Source organism: Pelecanus crispus, chromosome 3 (assembly GCF_030463565.1).
Source record: "Pelecanus crispus isolate bPelCri1 chromosome 3, bPelCri1.pri, whole genome shotgun sequence".
NCBI lineage: Eukaryota > Metazoa > Chordata > Aves > Pelecaniformes > Pelecanidae > Pelecanus > Pelecanus crispus.
The window spans coordinates 72,298,510-72,318,543 of NC_134645.1; the positions used below are offsets into that span (position 1 = coordinate 72,298,510).

At 41.1% G+C, this 20,034-nt stretch overlaps 1 protein-coding gene across 7 annotated transcripts in view; it reads right to left on the reverse strand.

Moving 5' to 3' along the window:
- NCOA7 (nuclear receptor coactivator 7) overlaps positions 1–20,034 on the reverse strand; it is a 101,669-nt gene that overhangs the window by 56,440 nt on the left and 25,195 nt on the right. For 6 of the 7 annotated variants that reach the window (XM_075706912.1, XM_075706914.1, XM_075706908.1 and 3 more), the window contains one exon: positions 3,208–3,461. In XM_075706912.1, coding sequence (XP_075563027.1) covers positions 3,208–3,461 — 254 coding nt within the window. Of the gene's footprint in view, positions 1–3,207; positions 3,462–11,435; positions 11,449–20,034 lie in introns of those variants that run through there. The other variant, XM_075706913.1, reaches the window with a different exon arrangement.

Genomic DNA, 20,034 nt, shown 5'->3' on the forward strand with positions numbered 1-20,034 from the left:
CTTTTAACTAGTCTCTTTTCTACAAAGTGTGGCAGGGAGCACTACAACCTCCTGTTCTCCGCAGCCTTCAGAAACTGTGTGACAGTCTTTCCACCAGTGAACAAGGATTTACTGAGTCAACAAAACCCTTCTGACAGAGTATCAGCCCTCGCATCAATCCATTAAAAGGCATGACATTCAAAGTGAAAGAGTAAGGATGCCACTGTCAGCATTTATCAATTCATAAAGGCAATCACATTCACAAACTTCTAATGAAGGGACGTGGTGTGCAAGGAACAAATTCTAGTGAGATGTGATGTTCCTTCCCCACTTCTCTCAGAACAGTAAATAAAGAAGGATTTATAGTCCTGTGAAATATGTAAGGGTGATTATTCAGAGGGCAGGGGTCTTCATTCTGTTTGACAGACATGACCCTTCTAGGCTCAAAGCAGCTTATGACAGGACCGCCATTAAGACACAAAATAAAGTATGTATGCATCATTGTATCAACACAGATGAGAATCTGCAAGTGTTGCTCATCTAAGGCATTTTTCTTTCAACTAGGAAAACTAAGCATTTTGGCAAAGTGCAGAAAGCATTTAGAAAAAGAATTAGTAATTCCTGTATCAGATTTTCTTAAAGTTCTAGCCATTAAGTCAAAGCTGGGTAATTGGAAAAAAATAACCACCAAACAAAATCCCCAAAGCCCTTATGCAAACACACTCAGAAAAATAGTTAACCATAAGTAAGAAAGAGAGACTATTTTAGTCAGAGCACCTCAGAAACATCAATAAAGGGATAACTCAGAGGGAAAAAATCATGTGGAAGAAAAAAGAAAAAATAATTGAGGTATATGCATCCATAATGTTAAATAATGAAGACAGATGTATATGCATGGATAATCCCTCTCAGCCAGTTTCATATGAAAGCATGTCAACAATTAAAAAATAAAATCTTTACAGATTTGGCAGTACCTTCCCACTACTGCATCTAATACATCTTCCAGCAGGGAACTGCTGAATGCACACCTTCTGGCAGAACTCAGCTCAGCGAGACGGATGGTCTTGTCCTCTGCCGCACGCAGGTGAAGGCTAACTGTTTAAGCAAGCCCAGTTCGTACAGGCTGCTATGGGCGTAGGGAGAGCTCTCAGAAACTGCTCGGGATGTTAGCGGAGGTGGCAGCTTTCAGGAGAGCAGCAGTAACAAACAGCTAAGCAGGTAACCCTGCCAGCTATAGCTGCAGTGGGTGAAGGCAGGTGTTAAGTCATGCAGACTAATACTATGGCAACTAACGATTCCACTGAAGTGACCTTCTTTTGAGAGTTGCATAGGGAAGGTGGAGCTATTGCATTGTTTCACAATCAACTATTTTCCATCTCTCTTCAAACTTTCACTTCCACAATTTTGATGCTCCAGCTGGGTAAAAGTATTTAGGAACAAGCAAAAGCAGATGTTTAAATAACAAACAGGTTTCTCTCTCTGTGGATTTTGTCAGTTGGGTCTGTGCTCAGCAAAACAGCAGCACTGAATTCTTGTATTTCTCAACAGAAATTATGTATTTCTGCAGAACCCAGAGCCTTCGCACACCTGCATGACAGCCAGTAGCATCTCATGTCACCCGTGCAATGATGCCAGTCCACATGAAACATGGGAACGCTTATGAAACAAACATTAGTAAAACCTCAGTTTGCATTGATTATTGGATGACAAGCCAAAGACGACCCAGAGAGCTTTATGTTCTCCTCGCCAACCCTGCAGCACTCTTCAGTGAGAGAGAGGGATGCCATCATCCCCCTTCTCCCCCATCTCTCCAACCGCAAGTGCCAACTGTTGCAGCGTTTTTCACAAAACTACTGAAATATTAGAGAAACAAAATTTAGCTACCTCAAACAAACAAAAAAACCCCAACAAAACCCAAATTCCTTTTGGTTTGGTTGGTACAAACCAACAATAAATCACTGCTTTTAGCAGAAGCACTTTACTAGGAATGCAACAGGAGTTTATGTTTTGGTGTGGGTTTTTGTTTTTTTTTTAATGAGTATACTAACAAAACCAAAAGAGTTCACAGGTTCATTCATTAACAATTCTCCAGTTTTCCTTCTACAGATTTTATTTCAAGAACACTGTGGTCAGAACTTCAGACAAAGAGAAGGAAGTTTTCTTTCAGTTCCCAGTTCTCATCAGATTTAAACCTGCCAAAAATTATGGACTGATCAATAAATTACTGTAAACTCTTGAACTTGCCAGGAAACATTACTCCAAGATTTATCTTCTTTTTGGTAAGGCCCATGTTGCCTCATAAAAGACAACCTCCAAGTGCAGGCTAGCCTGCGTGCGCCAGTCAATGCATAACAACGTTTTTACAGTGGATTCACTTCCTTCTCCTAATGAGGACTCCTCCTTAGGAGCCAGCCATTCATGCACACTGTGTGAGCCGGAAAAGTCTGCCTCTAGGATAACTGCAATTTTCTGTTGCCTGTCTTCTCTTTAAAAAAGGATTCCTTCCAAGATGGAACCAGAGTTCTCCTAATCTAAAAGATCACTACTACAAAATACCAAGAGAAAATTTGGAAGCAGAAGTATTTCACAAATCGTATCTAAAATTACTTAAAAGTAGCTAACATATTACAATCCAAAACTGCAAACAGATGTGTATATGACTCATTTCACATTTTTTTTTTCTGAATTACTTGCAAGAATAAATCTTAAAAAGACATTTATGATTAACTGAGGTAATTATACAGTTGGGGATTTGGGGCGGGGGGACAGGACACAAGCTTTCCAGCACATAAGCCCTTCGATATTTTGTTTAAAAATATGTAGTTAATTTACTTACTTGTTCACACTTCAGCAGACAAAATGAATATAAATTAAGACCAAAGTCTTAAACAGTATACATTAATTTATGAAACAAATAACCCCACCAAAAAAACTGAACCCCAATGCCATAAAACACTGAAGACAAATCTTAAAAAGAATTAAAATAAAATGGAATAATAATTTAACTGAGTTTTAGAACTGAGAAACAAGAAATACATATGTTTTAAGAGCTGCAAGGTTAAAGTTAGAAGCGGATGATATGCACAACTACATAATTTCATTTTTTTAAAGGAAGGGTATCCAAAGTCAATTATCCTTTTAAGGAAGGTCTATGGAATATGAGAAAATGCATTAACAAGCTATCAAAACAAACATATTTCAAAATACTACAGCATTAACATAACTCACCAGTACTATAGTATCTTTTAAGTTCTGTGCGTCTGATGTCTTTCAGTTGATTGTATTTTTTCTTTTTCTTTTCTTTGTCTGGAACAGTTCCCTTTTCCCCAGCAAATTTACAGTTGTCTTCAGAGGAACTGATTTGCTCCAAAATAACTTTACTTTCATCATCTTTCTCAGAAGGCGTTTTGGAAACAGGAGATCCAGGGGAATTGGCAGAGACAGTCTCGGTGTTTTGTTTGGCTTGCCTTTTCTTTTTCAAACTATGCATAAAGAAAAAACCCACAACATTAAGATGTAGCCCACCTCTACAGACAAGTTAAATCACTTGCTAACCTGATTTTTTAAAAATTAATTTAATATCAGAAATCCTTAAAACTCAGTAAGAACCACACACTTTGCATCAGTAACTGGTAGCTAAGATTATCCTACAGGATACTCTTCAATCATCATACCATCATTTCAAGGATATCTTCTCAATAACAGAAAAGGTAGTAAAGTTTACCATGGAGAAGGAATGGGGAAAAAGAAACAAAAAACATCAAAAAGTTGTTTTGTTTTTAAACCACCATACATCTAAACATAGAAACAAGATACTGAATCACATTTTCAAGATGAAGCTTAGGATAAAATAAAACCTCAGACCATAATGTATTATAATGCAACAGCTAACATAAATTCACTCAACTGCCCCTGCTTTATAAAGGTACTTGTTTTCATATAAACTTGTTATTTATTTCCATTTTGTCCAAGGTTATGTCCCAGCGGCCATCCGTGCTACTCCACATCTGTTCTTGCACAACCCACACCACCTGGTACTCCAAGTGTCACCCAGCAGCTCCTTCTGCAACATGACCGATGTGGCCACAAACTGCTTCTGCGGGAACATTTTCCAGCTGCTATAGCTCTTCTGAGAGAAATCTTAACAAGCTGCCTATAAATCTTCCAACTTATCACTATAGCAACAAGAGTATTTTCTTTTTAGAAGACTCCTTAAAGCACAGCTCAAGTGAGAAAGATGCTTCAGGAATCCTAACATGGAATTTTCTGCTAAATCACCATCTTTAGAACTGACTTTGCTTAGCAAGAACAAAGGCTGACTTTATGGGCTGAGGGTCAGCGTCACTAAAATAGCTCTCACTGACACATACCACACAAAACAAAAAACTAATTTACCTAATGATCCTTCTCTCTAATACATTAACTTCTTTCTTACAAGGTACCTAAGGGAGGGAGTAGTATATTAATCTTGTTGATGCTAAAAACTTTGTTATGTGCACAAGAAGAATGATGCATAGAAAATACAGACAATCAATGAGTCACCACAAATGGGAAAAGGTTACATGATCCCACAGCAGTAGTTTATGCAAGGGAGAACGTAATGTATTAAGTTATTAATATAATGCAGGAATTTCAGAGATTCTTCCTTCCACTTTTATACTTCTAGTCTAACAATATATTTTTTCAGGCTACAACACAGAAAGAAATACACAGAGCTTTTGAGAATTATAATAAGATGTTGCATGCTACATGCTTCGTTTGGGTTTTTTTTTGGGGGGTGGTGGGTTTTTTTTTTTTTTTAAATAAAACATTAAAACCAGTTCTCAAGTTTAGAATATCCAGCTTGAGACCTCGGAGAACGGCAGTTTTTCAGACCACATGTGACCAACACTTTCCACTGAAACATTTCAAAAGATTGTCTTGCAAAAGCTGTGTCTATCACACATGTATGTATACATATTTCTTAAATGCTTCCCAAAGTGTGGTAGCAGGAGATCCACATTCTGCAGCCAACTCAGTGAGGACAGGTGCTATTTCTGAGATGATTCCCCATTCATTCAAACCCATTGATTTGTAAGACAACTAGTAGTAGTTCATGCTCTGCACAGCAAAGAGATTTAGTGTGTGAAACTTTACAGATCAGGTGCTGACTACATATGAAAATGACCTACAGGGTCTTATACAAAGATAAAAGTGAATACATCTATATAACAAATGAAGTATTTTGTTTAGACTAATGAAAATTTGAGTATGCAAAGGAAACTTATTTTTGACTAATAAGCCACAATCCTGATCAAAGGCTGCTGTAGCAACCACAAAACATTACAGTCACATTGCATACACAATGTCTATATTTAGCCCTAGTAGAAACCTTTGCAAAGCAGCCCTCTACACTGAAATGGCATATCCTTACCTCACAGTTGTACTTGATTCCAGACTTGTAAATCAGACACGGCCGTGATGTTTTCCTCTAGTGACTCAACAACCTGTGCATATCACAGGGTACCCCAGTCAACTGCTTAGTAGATGAGAACTGGCAAGCACCCACTGGTAGCCCCATTTCTACTCACATTGCATCAGTACCTTCCATCCTCAGATTCCTAGTCTGTTTGTTTTGATCACAAACTCTGTTAAGTAAGCTGTCCTTGTTTTGGCTGGGATAGAGTTAATTTTCTTCCTAGGAGCAGGCATAGTGCTGTGTTTTGGATTTAGGAGGAGAAGAATGTTGATAACACACTGATGTTTTTAGTTGTTGCTAGGTACTGCTTATGCTAGTCAAGGACTTTTCAGCTTCCCATGCTCTGCCAGGTGCACAAGAAACTGGGAGGGGGCACAGCCAGAATAGTTGACCCAAACTGACCAAAGGGCTATTCCATACCATATGACATCATGCTCAGTATATAAACTGGGGGGGGGGTTGGCCAGGGAGCAGCGATTGCTGCTCAGGAACTGTCCGGGTATTGGTCAGCGGGTGGTGAGCAATTGCATTGTGCATCACTTGCTTTGTATATTATTATCATCATCATTATATTGTTATTATTATCATTACTGTTTTACTTTATTTCAATTATTAAGCTGTTCTTATCTCAACCCAGGAGTGTTTCTCACTCTTACTCCTCCGATTCTCTCCCCCATCCCATCGGGGCAGGGGGAGTGAGTGAGTGGCTGCATGGTGCTTAGTTGCTGGCTGGGGCTAAACCATGACATAAGCTTTCTGTAGCATATATGTGGTATCTCTAACAGCAAAAAAAAGAGCTGCTAATAACATAGAACCTTTTCTTGGAGGGGTAAAAAAAAAAGAATAAAGAGAAAAACCTCTCTAGAGGTCAACAGTCCTCGTGACAATACTAACAGCTTCCATCAGTACTTTCCTTAAAACATACTCATTTGAACTAAAGTTTTCAAAGTTGCCCTAGGCAACTTTAAGAATAAAGAGCTAAAACAGAACTGATCCATTAGTGATAGAAAAGAGGAAAGAAGAAACAACTGTCTGAACTGACTAACTGCAACACAACTGACTGATGCTTCTCCCTGTAGTGTTTCATCTTGCCCGATTCCCACATACCACAACCCACTGAGATGCCACCACACAACCTACAGCATCTCCGGTACACAGCTGCTGCTGTGGATGGGCAATGCCACAGGCACTTTTCAGGTAAGAGGGATCAAGAATCTGCATACTCCATAATTTCTAGTCTGCCCTCATGGCAGACATCAGATTTTCAGATAGGGTCAAGCCTACTCCTCCTGCCCACTGCTCTGTTTCAAGGCAATGACCATCCAACTCTCAAAGCACCAACCTTGGCACTAGAAAAAATACCAGATGCGGACTGAATATCCATGATGTTCATCACGGGACTCAGAGTTACTGCATTTCTGCCTGGGGTTATGATCTCTGCTTGGAAGATGCTGCTTTTAGAGGTCTCTAAAGCCTGGACAATATTATGCAAAACCCTCCACGCGCTCCTGAAAAGCCTCAACTATAATATCCCAAGGAACCAAAACAAGCCTTCAGCAGCATTTAAAACTGAAACAGCAGCCTCAAATTTACTATGCTTTTTGGCATTATTATGTGCGCCCTCTTAGTATAGCAAATACAAAGTCCTGTATACACACAAGGCAATTCAGTATTAACATGCACTGGTACAGTGCAGCAGAGATTGGGCTGTGAAGAGCACAGCCAGAGGGTTCACTGCATCTTAAACAAAACTCCATCCCCTTGAGGCACCCCCTTCATCCTCCACCTGCCCTTCTCACACTGACCTGCACATCCCAGCAAGGCAGACTGGGCACCCACACAAGCTGCCAGCTCCCCTCCTGCTCAGATTTCAAACCCATCACCTCCTGAAGAAGTTGGAGGCTGAAGGTCTCATCTGCTCTTCTCCCAACTCTCAGGTATTTCCCACCGTTCACAGCAAGAGCTGGAAGATTAAGAACACCATCTGTCAAATTATTTCCTTTTTCAACTACTTTGGAAGATTTCGAGTGGTTTTTGTTTAATTTTAAAGGGGATTTCTCTGAATAAAACCATCATTCAGTCTTCTCTCATAACAGTTACGAGAGCAAAAGGGAGCTGAAGGCCAAATAAATAAATAAATAAATGAAACCCCTCCATCTGACCAGTGTCAAATTTTGCAATTAAATCAGCCTTCCAGACTGCTGTTTTGGCTGGGACAGAGTTAATTTTCTTCAGAGTGGGTAGTATGGGGTTATGTTTTGGATTTGTGCTGAAAACAGTGTGGATAACACAGGGATGTTTAGTTGCTGCTGAGCAGTGCTCACACACAGTCAAGGCCTTTTCTGCTTCTCACACCGCCCCACCAGCGAGTAGGCTGGGGGTGCACAAGGAGTTGGGAGGGGACACAGCCGGGACAGCTGACCCCAGCTGACCAAAGGGATATTCCACACCATATGACGTCATGCTCAGCACATAAAGCTGGGGGAAGCAGAAGGAAGGGGGGAACATTTAGAGTGATGGCGTTTGTCTTCCCAAGTAACCATTACACATGATGGAGCTCTGCTTTCCTGTAGATGGCTGCACACCTGCCTGTTAATGGGAAGGAGTGAATCAATTCCTTGTTTTGCTTTGCTTGCATGTGTGGCTTTTGCTTTACCTGCTGAACTGTCTTTATTCTCAACCCACGAGTTTTCTCACTTTCACTCTTCAGATTCTCTCCCCCATCCCACCAGGGGAGAGTGAGCAAGTGGCTGCATGGTGCTTAGCTGCTGGCTGGGGTTAAACCATTACACAGACAAAGCAATGTGCATCTTTTCCAGTGAATGGATAAGGTGTTACTGCAGAAGATATTTGTTTTTCAGTATCAGAGTCAATGGATATGTTGTGTTTCACTAGGAAAGTTGCTGGGGGAAGGAAGAGGAAGAGAGAAAAAGGGAGGGCAGGAGAAACAAACAGCTTATCTGCAAAAATACTCTGGTTTCTGAGGAAAGAGCGTTACACATCTGTAATTTCATTTAGATGCCAGATAATGTTTTTCAAGCTAATTGGTTCTGAGAGGCAAAACATTTCTTCTGAATTTATGTAGAGGCATCCTTTTACAGCTCCTCAAAATGTTTCTGAGCAAAAAGCAGTAAGCCATTTTCTAAGTCTGTCCAAATACAGAGTTTTCCAGTAGAAGTTTTCAGTCTGTTACTGTGCACAATGGACGGCACGGGGGTTTTTCCACTGAGTCCCATGAAAATCAGAGGAACTGGTTCTTAATGGGCACTGTGAGCTGGCTGCAGAGATCTTTTGGTCATCTGCCCTACAGAGGGAACAGGGAGCAGAAACTTTCTGCAACACAACGACCATTCTCATGCCATTTAATAAAGAATAATGATCTGAAATGGACAGAATTTCAGAGTAGGCAGGTCAGCAGTGCTCACTTAAATTAATTTGCAACTGCCTGCTTCATAGCTTGGGCACTGACTTACAGGAAAGGACTTAGGAAAGATTTCAAGAAATGGCCTACTTCATCTTCCAGACCCAAGTCTATTTGACTGCCTACAAAAGGCAAATAAATCTGCATTTTTAGAATAAAAGAGCCTGAATTTCCCATTACACTAACAAGGTAGGTGGTTAGTGTAAAAAGAAAACTGATCAGAGAAAGGGGGAGTGATGTTATCTGCACAACTTTCACTAGAAGACTACAAGCAACCAGCAAAGCTATGCAACTCTGACACTGAGACAATAAAGAAATGGAAATCTGACAATATTTTTTTTTCTAGAAATTCCATTTGGTTTTGGTTAACACTTAGTCAACAGAGATGCTTAATAAACAATTGAATAGGACCTCATTTCATATATATAATAATTAATCACAGGCAAAGAGCACTAGATCCATATTGTAGGATGTTCTAAAAAACTCCTAGGATAATAAGGCATGATTTTTATGATGTATTAGATCAGTAAAAATCATACAGCATGGACAACTCCCACTTTAGAAACAAAAGCATCTAACAAAGCAGCCCTCCAAAAAATATTACAAAAGATGGGGGAAGGGAGAAGAAATCTTCTTTTTATCTTGAAGCTGACACAGTTTTCCTTTTGGGAAATTTTCCACAATGTGTATCCTCCAAAATGTGCCTTGATATCTGGCATGCAGTCAGCTTAACATCCTGCGCAGCACAAACAGATCATGTTCTACAAATGCTGGGTTTTTTTAATCCATATATGCAATAAGATTAACAGAACTTGCAAAAAAACTTTAAAACACTTCAAACATCTTAATCCATTTTGTTCCCATCAGGATTCCTGTTAATTTACTTTGTACACAAAATTATATACACCCCAATTATTTCATTCAGAATTAACCACTTTCATTTTAATTTTAATCTCTGCACTCAATATAGTATGTACTGATTTCTTTGTACCCTACATGCCATCCAGAACAGCTAAATAAATCAAATTCATCACGTTAAAAAAAACCTACATACAGAAACGTTACAGTAAAAATCCCCGTTAGGCACCCACTGGTCTGATCCTCGTCAGCTATTCTATTCCAGCCCGTACAGATCATCCATCTCCCCTTCACCCAGCTCGGTGCCAGCACAACTCAGCCAGCTCCGGGCATGGCTGTGCTCACATCCCATCTGATGTAACCTGACGAATAAGCAATCTTAGACAACATAAATAATTTCTGTTTGCAAAGCCAAAGGAAGTCAGACTGCTTGCCAGACCATAACGCTTCACTCCTGACTTCCTCAGTGCAGCTACTTTCACTTCACAACAGAAATGAATACAAAACTGTTCATCCTCAGTGAGAAATCTTGCGGGGAGATGCTGTTTAGTTTGAAGAAGAAAGCATGCTCCATGAAACACCAGCCATTTCAGGCTGGTATGCACCCTGTTTTGGAAATGAGCAAGCTGCAAGGCTGCATGTTTACTATTAAAACAGACTGTTAAAGGAAAAGTAAGGGATGTAACACGTTTTTAATGAGAGATTTAAACAATTAACTGCAGAGGGGGAAAAAGCTACAAAAAAAAAGTAACCCTGAAACAGTTATCATGGACAACAGCATGGTTGCAGTATGGTGGCTGCAAACACTGAAAAGTGTCCACACTCTGGTCATTCCAAATGACAAACAGCAACTACAGAAATCTCCGATATTCGTAGCACAGGTCAAAGCTGGAAATTTCCCCTTTTATTGGAACTCCTGTTACTAATTTACAACAAACACCAGCAGCAGGTTTCACACATGGTCAGTCATGAAAGCTGGCATGCTCCAAAGAGTAAAGTGCTGTACTGACAATCAGGGTATATACGTTTTCTTCCTGATACTGCCACTAGCTTACAAAACCAAGTCACTCTACCTCTGCTTCATCATCTGTAACATAGAGGGAAGGATTTGTCTAAAGCTGTTCTGGAATTTTGAAGACATTGTACCTTCTGATAGAAAAAGGTTCTTGATTAAATGAAAACATGCTAATTTTCCCCCCAGTCTTCTGACTGATATCAGGGAATTTTAAATATCCCACTTAAGTTCTCTTACATTTATTTTAGGGGGGGAAAATAATCACCATTTCCCAGGGTGAGAGAGTTTTGAGCTGTCAGAAAGTTTTTATTTTCTTAAATTTAAGAATACAATGTTCCCACACAGCTTAATAAACTTTCTATTTTCAAAGGCAAAAAGTATCCCCATCTTTTCTGTTTACTTAGCAAAAGAGGTTATGATGTATTCGGCACTCCATTCCCATGACAACAATTTAATAAAATCTTTTCCATAGGGAAAGGATTTTGGAAATCTGTTTTGTTTGACTTAGACATCTATTTAATTCCTTCTCTTATAACCTCAGTTACTGCAGGCTCTCAAAGAGCAGCTTTAGGCAGAAGGCAAAATGAAGAAATCCCTCCCTTCAGATGACTCCTCTAACTTTGTCTGAAGTTCATTTAACAGGCTTATTCAATTAAACCCGCACCACAGATCAATCTTGTCACAAATACCAACTGGACTCTTACCACACTCCCATCCGGCTCCTCCTCTTCTCTGCTAACGATGCCAGATATTTTCTCCTACTGTGGTGTTCATTAATCATCCCAAACCTCTCCTACACATGCAACAAATTCTTCCTGAAGTGGCTCAGCAAGACACTCTCCCTGCACCGAAGTGCTGGCCAGGGAGGAATTGGCCTTGCCCCATCACCTGCGGCCAGTGCTGGGCTCCAGCTGCTCTCCCACACTCAGTGCCAGCTCCCCAAGCCCCGGCTCCCCTTGACATTAGCTGGCTGAAACTGTAAAAAAAAAAAGGGAACTGCAGTGACAGAGCAAAGGAGGGTGTTACAGGGAAGCTGCACAGATTCTGCACAGGAGAGTCACACCATGCTAAAACTATTAAGATTATGTGACAAGGACAATAAGCACATGGTAATCAGGCTGGCTGAAACACATCACAAGTTCTCCCCGAAACTTTGATAAACTCCTCCCTCCCTGCCTCAACTGAACACTCTTCCAGAAACTCAGCTTCCATGAAACAAAGAGGAAGGCCCTTTTAAATTAGTAATTGATTAACATAGGGAAACAAAGTGCAAGAATTGAGAACAACCAAAAAGAAGAAATAAGACAACAGGGTACATGGAGAGCTGTGGGGGATGTGTACCGCTCCATACAGTCATCACTACACACCCACCTTCTCAGATCAGGTAAGTACCAAACTTTCCTGACAATACTGAGCCAGTTTTAGTATTGATTAAACTGACTGAAAACAGTTGGAAGGAAATTCAGCGCTCAGTGACCCAAATGGCAATAAACAGTTACCATGAAGTGATAAAATAGTAGATGAAAATCAACAGTCAGTTAAAGCAAAATCCACAGGAAATGTGCCATACACTGTGCAGCAGTAACACAGCTCAACCCACCTCCAGGAAAAAAAATAATCTCAGGGAATGGTATTTTAGTACTTCTTATATGAGAAGTACCAAGGGCACCACATTAAATTCTTTCAAGAAATACTTTCAGATAAGGTGAAAAGCAACTAAAAATAAATAGCTTAGGCATGCTGTGCTTGCCAAAGATGTAAACAGATACAATTCATCATGGCAGGGCCTATGAAGGGCTATGGAGAACACAGTCACAGGGATACAGCCTTTGGGGTTTTGGGGGTTTTTTTTGGTTTGTTTTTTTTTTTTTTTTTGCTCAGCAGGTAGCTACACCACAAACAGCCAGAAGCCTGTACACCTGTGGACACACTCATGAAGGATCCCTGCAAGCATTCACTTGTTTGTTTGTTTTTAAGCATCCCCAACTGGCCCCTGTCAGAGGTAAAGCATGATGAGTGCAGTGGTATTGGGGCAAAAAGCACAGCAAACCCCTAGGATTCAGGAGGAGCACAGTACTATTCCAGGAAAAGCTTCTAGCTCAAAGAAGCATTTTAAGCCACTTTTGTCAGCAAAAGAAGGTGCCTCTCTCTTTACTCACCATTGATCCTGTCCCCAGGAGCTGTCCCCATTCTCGCACACAAGTGTTTGTTGCAGCTCCATAGGGACCAGATGTGGGAAGTTATCTACATTAAAGATAACCCAGCAAAAGTGCCCATACATAAACTGATTTTTCAAAATTGGACCACTCCCCCATTAAATCCCAGTTGGCTGTGCTAACATTTGTATCAACACAAAGGAGAAGGCCAAAAGAGGAAACAAGACTGCAGTGCCAGTTCAGAGGCACTTTGGCCAGACCTAAGGGCTTGTCAAGCTAGAGCCTTGCTTGTTCTCTGCACTGTTTAGCCGAGATCAGCAAAAATAGGAAGCCAGAAAGCCAAACCAGACACAGGCCACGCCATGCCCAACAGACCTCTGGACAGGAGCACTGAAGTGGCTGTGGCAGCTTCTTCCTACTTATCCAGAAAAGGCACTTTGATGCTGGAAAATTTTCGTGAAGGTTTGCGCTGCGAGGCTGGGAGACAGGCAGCCTCCCCTGCTGCAAAAAGCAAGGAAACAGTGACTGTTTCTCCAACAGCAGCAGGGAAGAAGAGAAATCATTGTTTTCTTCATGAAGAGGATCTTTACGTTGAATAAGTTGACTCAACTCAGTAAGTGAAGTCACCTGGATGACTTTGCTGACCAGCAAGGTCAGGGGGATCTGAAAGTAACCATGGTAAAGAAGTCAGTGATCAAAGTAAAGTAAAAAATTCACTTATTTATTTAAATGACCACTAAAAGGGATATCTTAGAGAGGGAAGGGACTGAGATTTAAAGCACCTGTCTGCATTAGCTTTTGCTTTTATTTAAGAAGTTAACTCGAAAATTAACATTTAAATGTCAAGGTTCTCTGCATCATTGCACCATTCTATATGGCATGAACCTACAGATTTAATACAGATATAGACAAAAGTAGTTTAAAAAAGAAAAACACAGAGAAAAAACATACTTATTATTAATAGAGAAGACCAGGATTAAAAAAAAAAAAAAAAAAGGCACTAAAAAGGAAGCCAAACTAATGGTTTTAAATGCTAACTTTCATGATGACACAATTACCGAAATGCCTCCACGTATTTCTCAGGGATTCTGTTAATCACATCTAGAGCTCATAATATAAGAGACACTGTGCATATGCTTGCAAACAGGTTGCAAACTCATCTGTTCAGGAACAAATTTACAGCAAGAAGCATTGTGACACAAGTGGAGAAAGCTTCTATTTAAAGTATTTCAGAGTAATTGTTAAAAACAAATCTCAACCAACCCACCACGTGTCTCAGTTCTATGTTTACATTAATTTTCCCCAAACAACTTGTAACCTATTTGGCATGTTCAGCAGTTTAATTGGCTTCCTGAATAGAGTTCCCATTAACTGACACTCACTCATCACAGAAGAGGAAATGCCCAAGTGTACTGAAGATCCTGTTACATGGATTGAAGTTCAAAGAAACACCCAGCAGGGCTGATAATGGGTGGGAAAATGAGGAATCTGTAGCATTTGGAATAATGAGCGATATTGTCTCCTACAATGGATATTTCGTAAGTTAGAATGATAATCCCCCTCCACCCAGAGGAAGTATTTGGCACTACCTTTTTAATACTATGGTCAAAAGATCATTAATCATAAGTATAAAGATGACACAGCAGGGTAGGGCCTGTCTACATGGGACAGTCACATGGCATGCATGTACCAGTACAACTTCTCATATGCGTATACCTTATGCTAAAAAGAGTATTTGGCATGGTCTGATATTTTTCAGTAGCCATACCATTATACTAGTATAGCAGGTCTTCCATTATGTTTACACTTGTAAGAGACAAAGTGTGTGTTAATTACTACATCTTAAAATTTCTCTGTGGTTTTTATATCACATATTATTTATGCTTTTATTTTTGACTGAAAAATAGTTTGGATTTTTTCATTTACTCTTCAGCTGAAACTTTAAACATACAATCAAAATTTTTGATTGGAAGGGGAAGAAGCAATTACCGAAGGGGAAAAACAAAGGCAAAAAAGTCAGTCTTGCCCTCCATCAGCAGGAGAAGAAGAGGACATAGAAAGACGCGAGAGGTTCTGCTCCATCTCCATGTTCTCTGGACTCCGCGAGTCCAGAAGGTCCCACTGCACTTCAGGCAGATGCAAAACTAGAATAATAAGCTGAGGAAACCAGAAAGTTACAGTGCTCTTGAATTCGATCTTATAAGGCAGCCCCTCTGCTTAACACCGAGTGGCCTCACTCCTGGCAGCAACCACGCGCACCCAGGCTGCAGCAGGGCCGGGGGCTTAAGTGCTGCCTCCTCCTTGCAAAAGCAGAGCAGGAGGGTGGCGGGGAGAAGCAGGCCAGCTATCTTCAGTCCCCTGCTGCATTCAAGGACACGGGCCTCCCAGCAAACCCGGCTGGCCACAGCCAGTTAAGGCAGGTGCTCTGCAACGCCCTGTGCTGCTGCCTGCCACTCTCCCCTCTTGCCCATTCCATTCTGGGCTGGTACGGGAAGCTTCCTGGAATGCTGGGTCCTACCCCTGCCACCGCAGGCGGGTGGGGAGCTGCTGGCCTCCCCTCCTCTCCGGTACCCTGGCATCTCACCCCGCAGCAGCAGCGCCTTGGACCTGCTCCCACCACCCTTGCTACACCTCTGTTCCTACAAGCAACTTTCACCGTTCTGTTAAACCTAACAGTATGATTCTTCATATACATAAAATTGCTCAAATGCATCAGTTCATGGGACTAGAGTCATATGCTGTAGTTTTAAGACATTCTGCGGGATTGCAGAAAAAAAACAAAAAGCAGGGAGTGGCGCGGGGTGGGGGAGGTGGCAGCATTTATGACACAAAACACTTCTACAATAACAAAAAACCCTTCTCAAAGCAGAACTGCTACATGCAGCACCTGCTGTGGTCCAGGTGGAAAGAGGAGCATCATCTTTTTCACACAGATACTGAACATACAGATAAATCTTCTGCTTAAGGAGATTTGATTTTTAAAGATTGACTGAAATATGTGATTAACAACTTGAAGCCATGTATTTACAGAAGCATTGCTGAAAGCAAAAATCCAACAGCTGACAGAAATGCACTGTTACGTCAGTAACATAAAATATAATTTAAACTAAGCTTCCCTGTGATTGGCTAGAAAATACTGAAATACTGAAATACAGCCACTCCAGAAAAATAGTGGTAGAAACCTGGAGTTATTATCAGTATATTAAGTGCTATACAAGACAAGTTCTCTGTGCCAGAGACTGCTGTCTGACAGGAAAATACTCAGTGCATTAAGACACGCAGAGAGCTGATTTATGGCTCATTTACATTACAAAGGTTTTCCAGCATAAGGACAATTCTCTCCCTCCCCCCCAAATTCCTAACCAGTTCTGCTGCTCTCCTGGGGATTTTCTCCCACACAAATCAACAGGACAAATCCCACAGACCTAAGCGGAATAGCATGACAGACTTAGAGCATAGCTAACATACATGCTTAAATTTCAGATGATCCTAGGAAACACTCCCTGCCCAGACTACAGAGTAGGACAGAAAAAAAACACACCACAAACCTACACTTAGAACCCACCTCCCCATAATCAGATTGGCAGGAGCAGGGCAGGGAGAAAGGGTGGGGAGAAATCCCTTCCAAACCCAGTCTGGAAGCTGGATTAATGCTGAGGGCCTGAGAACTTACCAGCCTGGCACCACGGGGAACCTAATGCCATCAGGAATATCCACACAGCCTCTTACCCTGTCCAAAGCCCCAGGGAAGGGGGAAAAAAGCTTCATTTCCTGGGGGATGCAGGAGTGGGGAGCCCAATGCCCAGTGTCCCCACACAGGATCCACAGCGTTCTCTTCTCTTACCGACAGAATTCCCCAAGTTAGCTATACAATGCTTTCCAATCCCTCAGAGGGGAAAAAACTGCCTCTCTCCAAAAACACATTCCTGCAGGTATCATTCGTATCTTCCCCTTTAAACATACAACACTGTTACCAGAAATAGACAATCCCACCAGCCAGACCAACAATCCCATGTAGCAGGCACACACCAGAAACAGGCAAAAGTCTTCAATGACGGCAGCAGATATAAGGCAGGCAACTTCGTCTGTGGGCCAGGAACACCAGCAACCTTCCCTGAAGGGGCATGTCTAGCTTCTTATCAACCCGGGTTTTCTTCAGTCCAGCAAACTCTAACATATCTCATGATGCTGACTCTTCTCCTTCTCAAAATACTGTACACCCCACTCCCTACCACCATATGGCACAAAGCACAGGAGAGCTGAGCAGGGCTGCTGCCAAGAGGTGGTAAAACAGCTTGGATTTCTCAGGGCACGAGCAACAGATGATTAACAGCACCACCAAAAAGTCAGTACCATTACGCATCTCCTTATGTGTGTGCCTCCATGTCACTTAAAACTCTGGCTGCTTCTGGAAGGGGCCTTCATGCCACAGCAGCTCCTTGATGGCAGCTCTGCCATCCATAAGAGGCGTGGCAAAACCAGAAGGCTGAGTGGGACCACCTCTTTCAGCAGTATCTTGCACAGCACCACTTTAAAATTGACCATGGAGCCACACATCTGCCAAGTATTAATGCTAAATTTCCACCAGCATTTAAGCTAGGCTTAATTTTAAAACAGTTCACTGGGATTAAGCAGAATTTTATGCAGTAGGTCCTAAGGGCAGTAGAGAAGACACATCTGGGAGGCTGAAGGGACAAGACCGTACCTGCAGACACTACAGAAACACAGCATAATTTAAAAAGGTAATTATATCAGTTTCCTACAGACAACAGGAAAAAGTCTGTTATCCCACCTATCCAGAAAGGCATCTTCTGAAGCCCCCAAATTTTATAGCCTTTAAGATACAATGCCTTTAAATCCCTCCAAGAGCAAAAAAGTAAATGGCATGGCCCACCAGGAGCCTCCAGCCCACCCCTCGTGCCTGGCATACGCAGCTGCAGGCTGCGGAGAAGGGAAGGAGAGGCAGACAAAATACCTAACAACTATGTTAATAGCAACTCTTATCAAAACTGCACAGACTCCTACATCAAAAGGCCTATCATGTAACTATTTATGTTCTAAAAAGGAAGATAAATAAGTTCGGGTTTTTGCAGTTTCTTTTTAAAGGCTGATAAGAGACACCCCAAAGGTCCCTTTGGGAAAAGCAAATATAAGGTCATTGAATGCTTGCTGCCTAACAAGCCAGCCTTATAAGTATCTTGCAAGGTGATTAGCAAAAATTCTGAAATTGCTAGTGTGAGACAGCATGTTTGAAGATTAAACAAACAGAAACTCTTTTCTCTGTATATTCTGCGATATAGCCCTCAAAGAAATCAAGAACATCATGAAACTCTGCCTTTCTTCTCTTTCCTAAAAAAAGCCTCTTTATACAGAGCCCACACTGTTACCCAGTCTCACTTCACATACAGAGGGAAGTGAATGAGTGAGGAGATTAACCATGCTTCCCGTCTTACGTAAGCTTTGTATCTCCATAAATAGCATTTCTGGTACTGGAAAATTTTGAAAAACCCTGAAGAAAGCCTCAGGGCCCCATTAGATACTTTCACTAACTCTGTTACCCAATAACAAAATTATTCTTCAATCCTAAATGACTCCACTACTCTTGAGGATGAAAGCACTCTGAGGCTGCAGAAACCACTGCCTTGTTTATGCTTTCCAGAGGAAGCACTCACGTTGGGAATAATTCTGTGATTCACAGGCTGAGTAGAAGACAGTAATTCATGCTCTTCTGCTGACTCTCATCCTGCACCACAGAATTACAAGACCACTAATATAAAAACCTCAGAGTCCATAAAGCAACAGCAAAGCAAGATGAGGAAACAGTTCCCAAGATAAGCAACTGTTCAACATACTTTTCCCCTGCACTGCAACACTCTTCAGAAAAAGCAGGTTCAATTTTCCCCCTAACTCTCATTCTCCAGGTTTATACCTACAATAAAAAGAAAACTTTCTTTTTTATATATATACACACAACAGTAAGTTTATGAGCAATGAACAGCAAGTGTGTCTCAAGCATCTGAAGGACCTGACCAACCTCCCAAAGCTCTAGTCAAAAGCTCCTGGTGCTGCTATCTGTGAAATTCTAGACATTCTTTAACATCTGAAAACTACAACAGTTGCAAAGGACAGCTGAAATACTAACCTACACAGCAGCAGGCAGAAAGTCTACTAAAAACATTGAAACCCCTCCATTTTAAGTAACTAGAAGGCAAATCACGGTACTGTGTGTTTCAGAAAGTATTTTATGGCTTCTCTCAGCATCCAACATAGCAAACCAACTATCCCACACATACACCCCTAAACAACAGAGCAAATAATACCCATTGTACCCCATAAATCTGAAGCAGTGACGCCTTCAGCCTTTTCTTCGAAAATAAAATGCCTCAGACCATGTTATTGGTCAAAACAATATGGGTAAAGCGCAATATTGTTTTTAGTTTCAATAACAGGATTATGAGGTAATGTTTATATGTCTGGAAGCAGAGCTAAGAAATTTCCATTATACAGATGAGCTGAAATGATGTATTATTTCCTAGAGTCATTTAAAAAAATGTTAGCATCTCCAGGATCTTGGGTTGACTGTTCTTCACGCCCAAGATAAACCTCCGTGATGGTTTGTTTTAAAAACAATGTGTGGAAACCTTTCCTTCTAAAAGCAAAAAATAAACTATGGGTGCTACAGGAAACCTGAATAAACACAAACACTTTGGCTCAGCAGAGCAAGAACAATTGCAAGGAGACAATTACTGGAGAAATAGTGATCTGAGGAGCACCCAACATTTGAAGCCTGCTGCGTGGATATAATGAGTCTGGCCAACAAGAAAAGCACCTAACAGAAAACCTACGACAAAGTCTCACGTATAGGAGATGCGCTCAAGAAAGTATGTTTGTGCATATATTCCTGATGCAGGTTTTCCTCCTTCCTAGCCACCACTGATATCCTCCCTTTCCACATATTTCCTCTGTGCTCCCTCCATTTTTCTCATTTCATCATCTTCCTATGTCTTAATAGCCACAGGAATGAAAAATATGAACTGTACAAATACTGAATATGGGAATAAAACAGAACAAAGCCAGAAAAATTCCAAATGAGACGCTTATAAACCTGTCAGTTTGTAATATGCAAAAGACTGACCAAAGGAGCGAC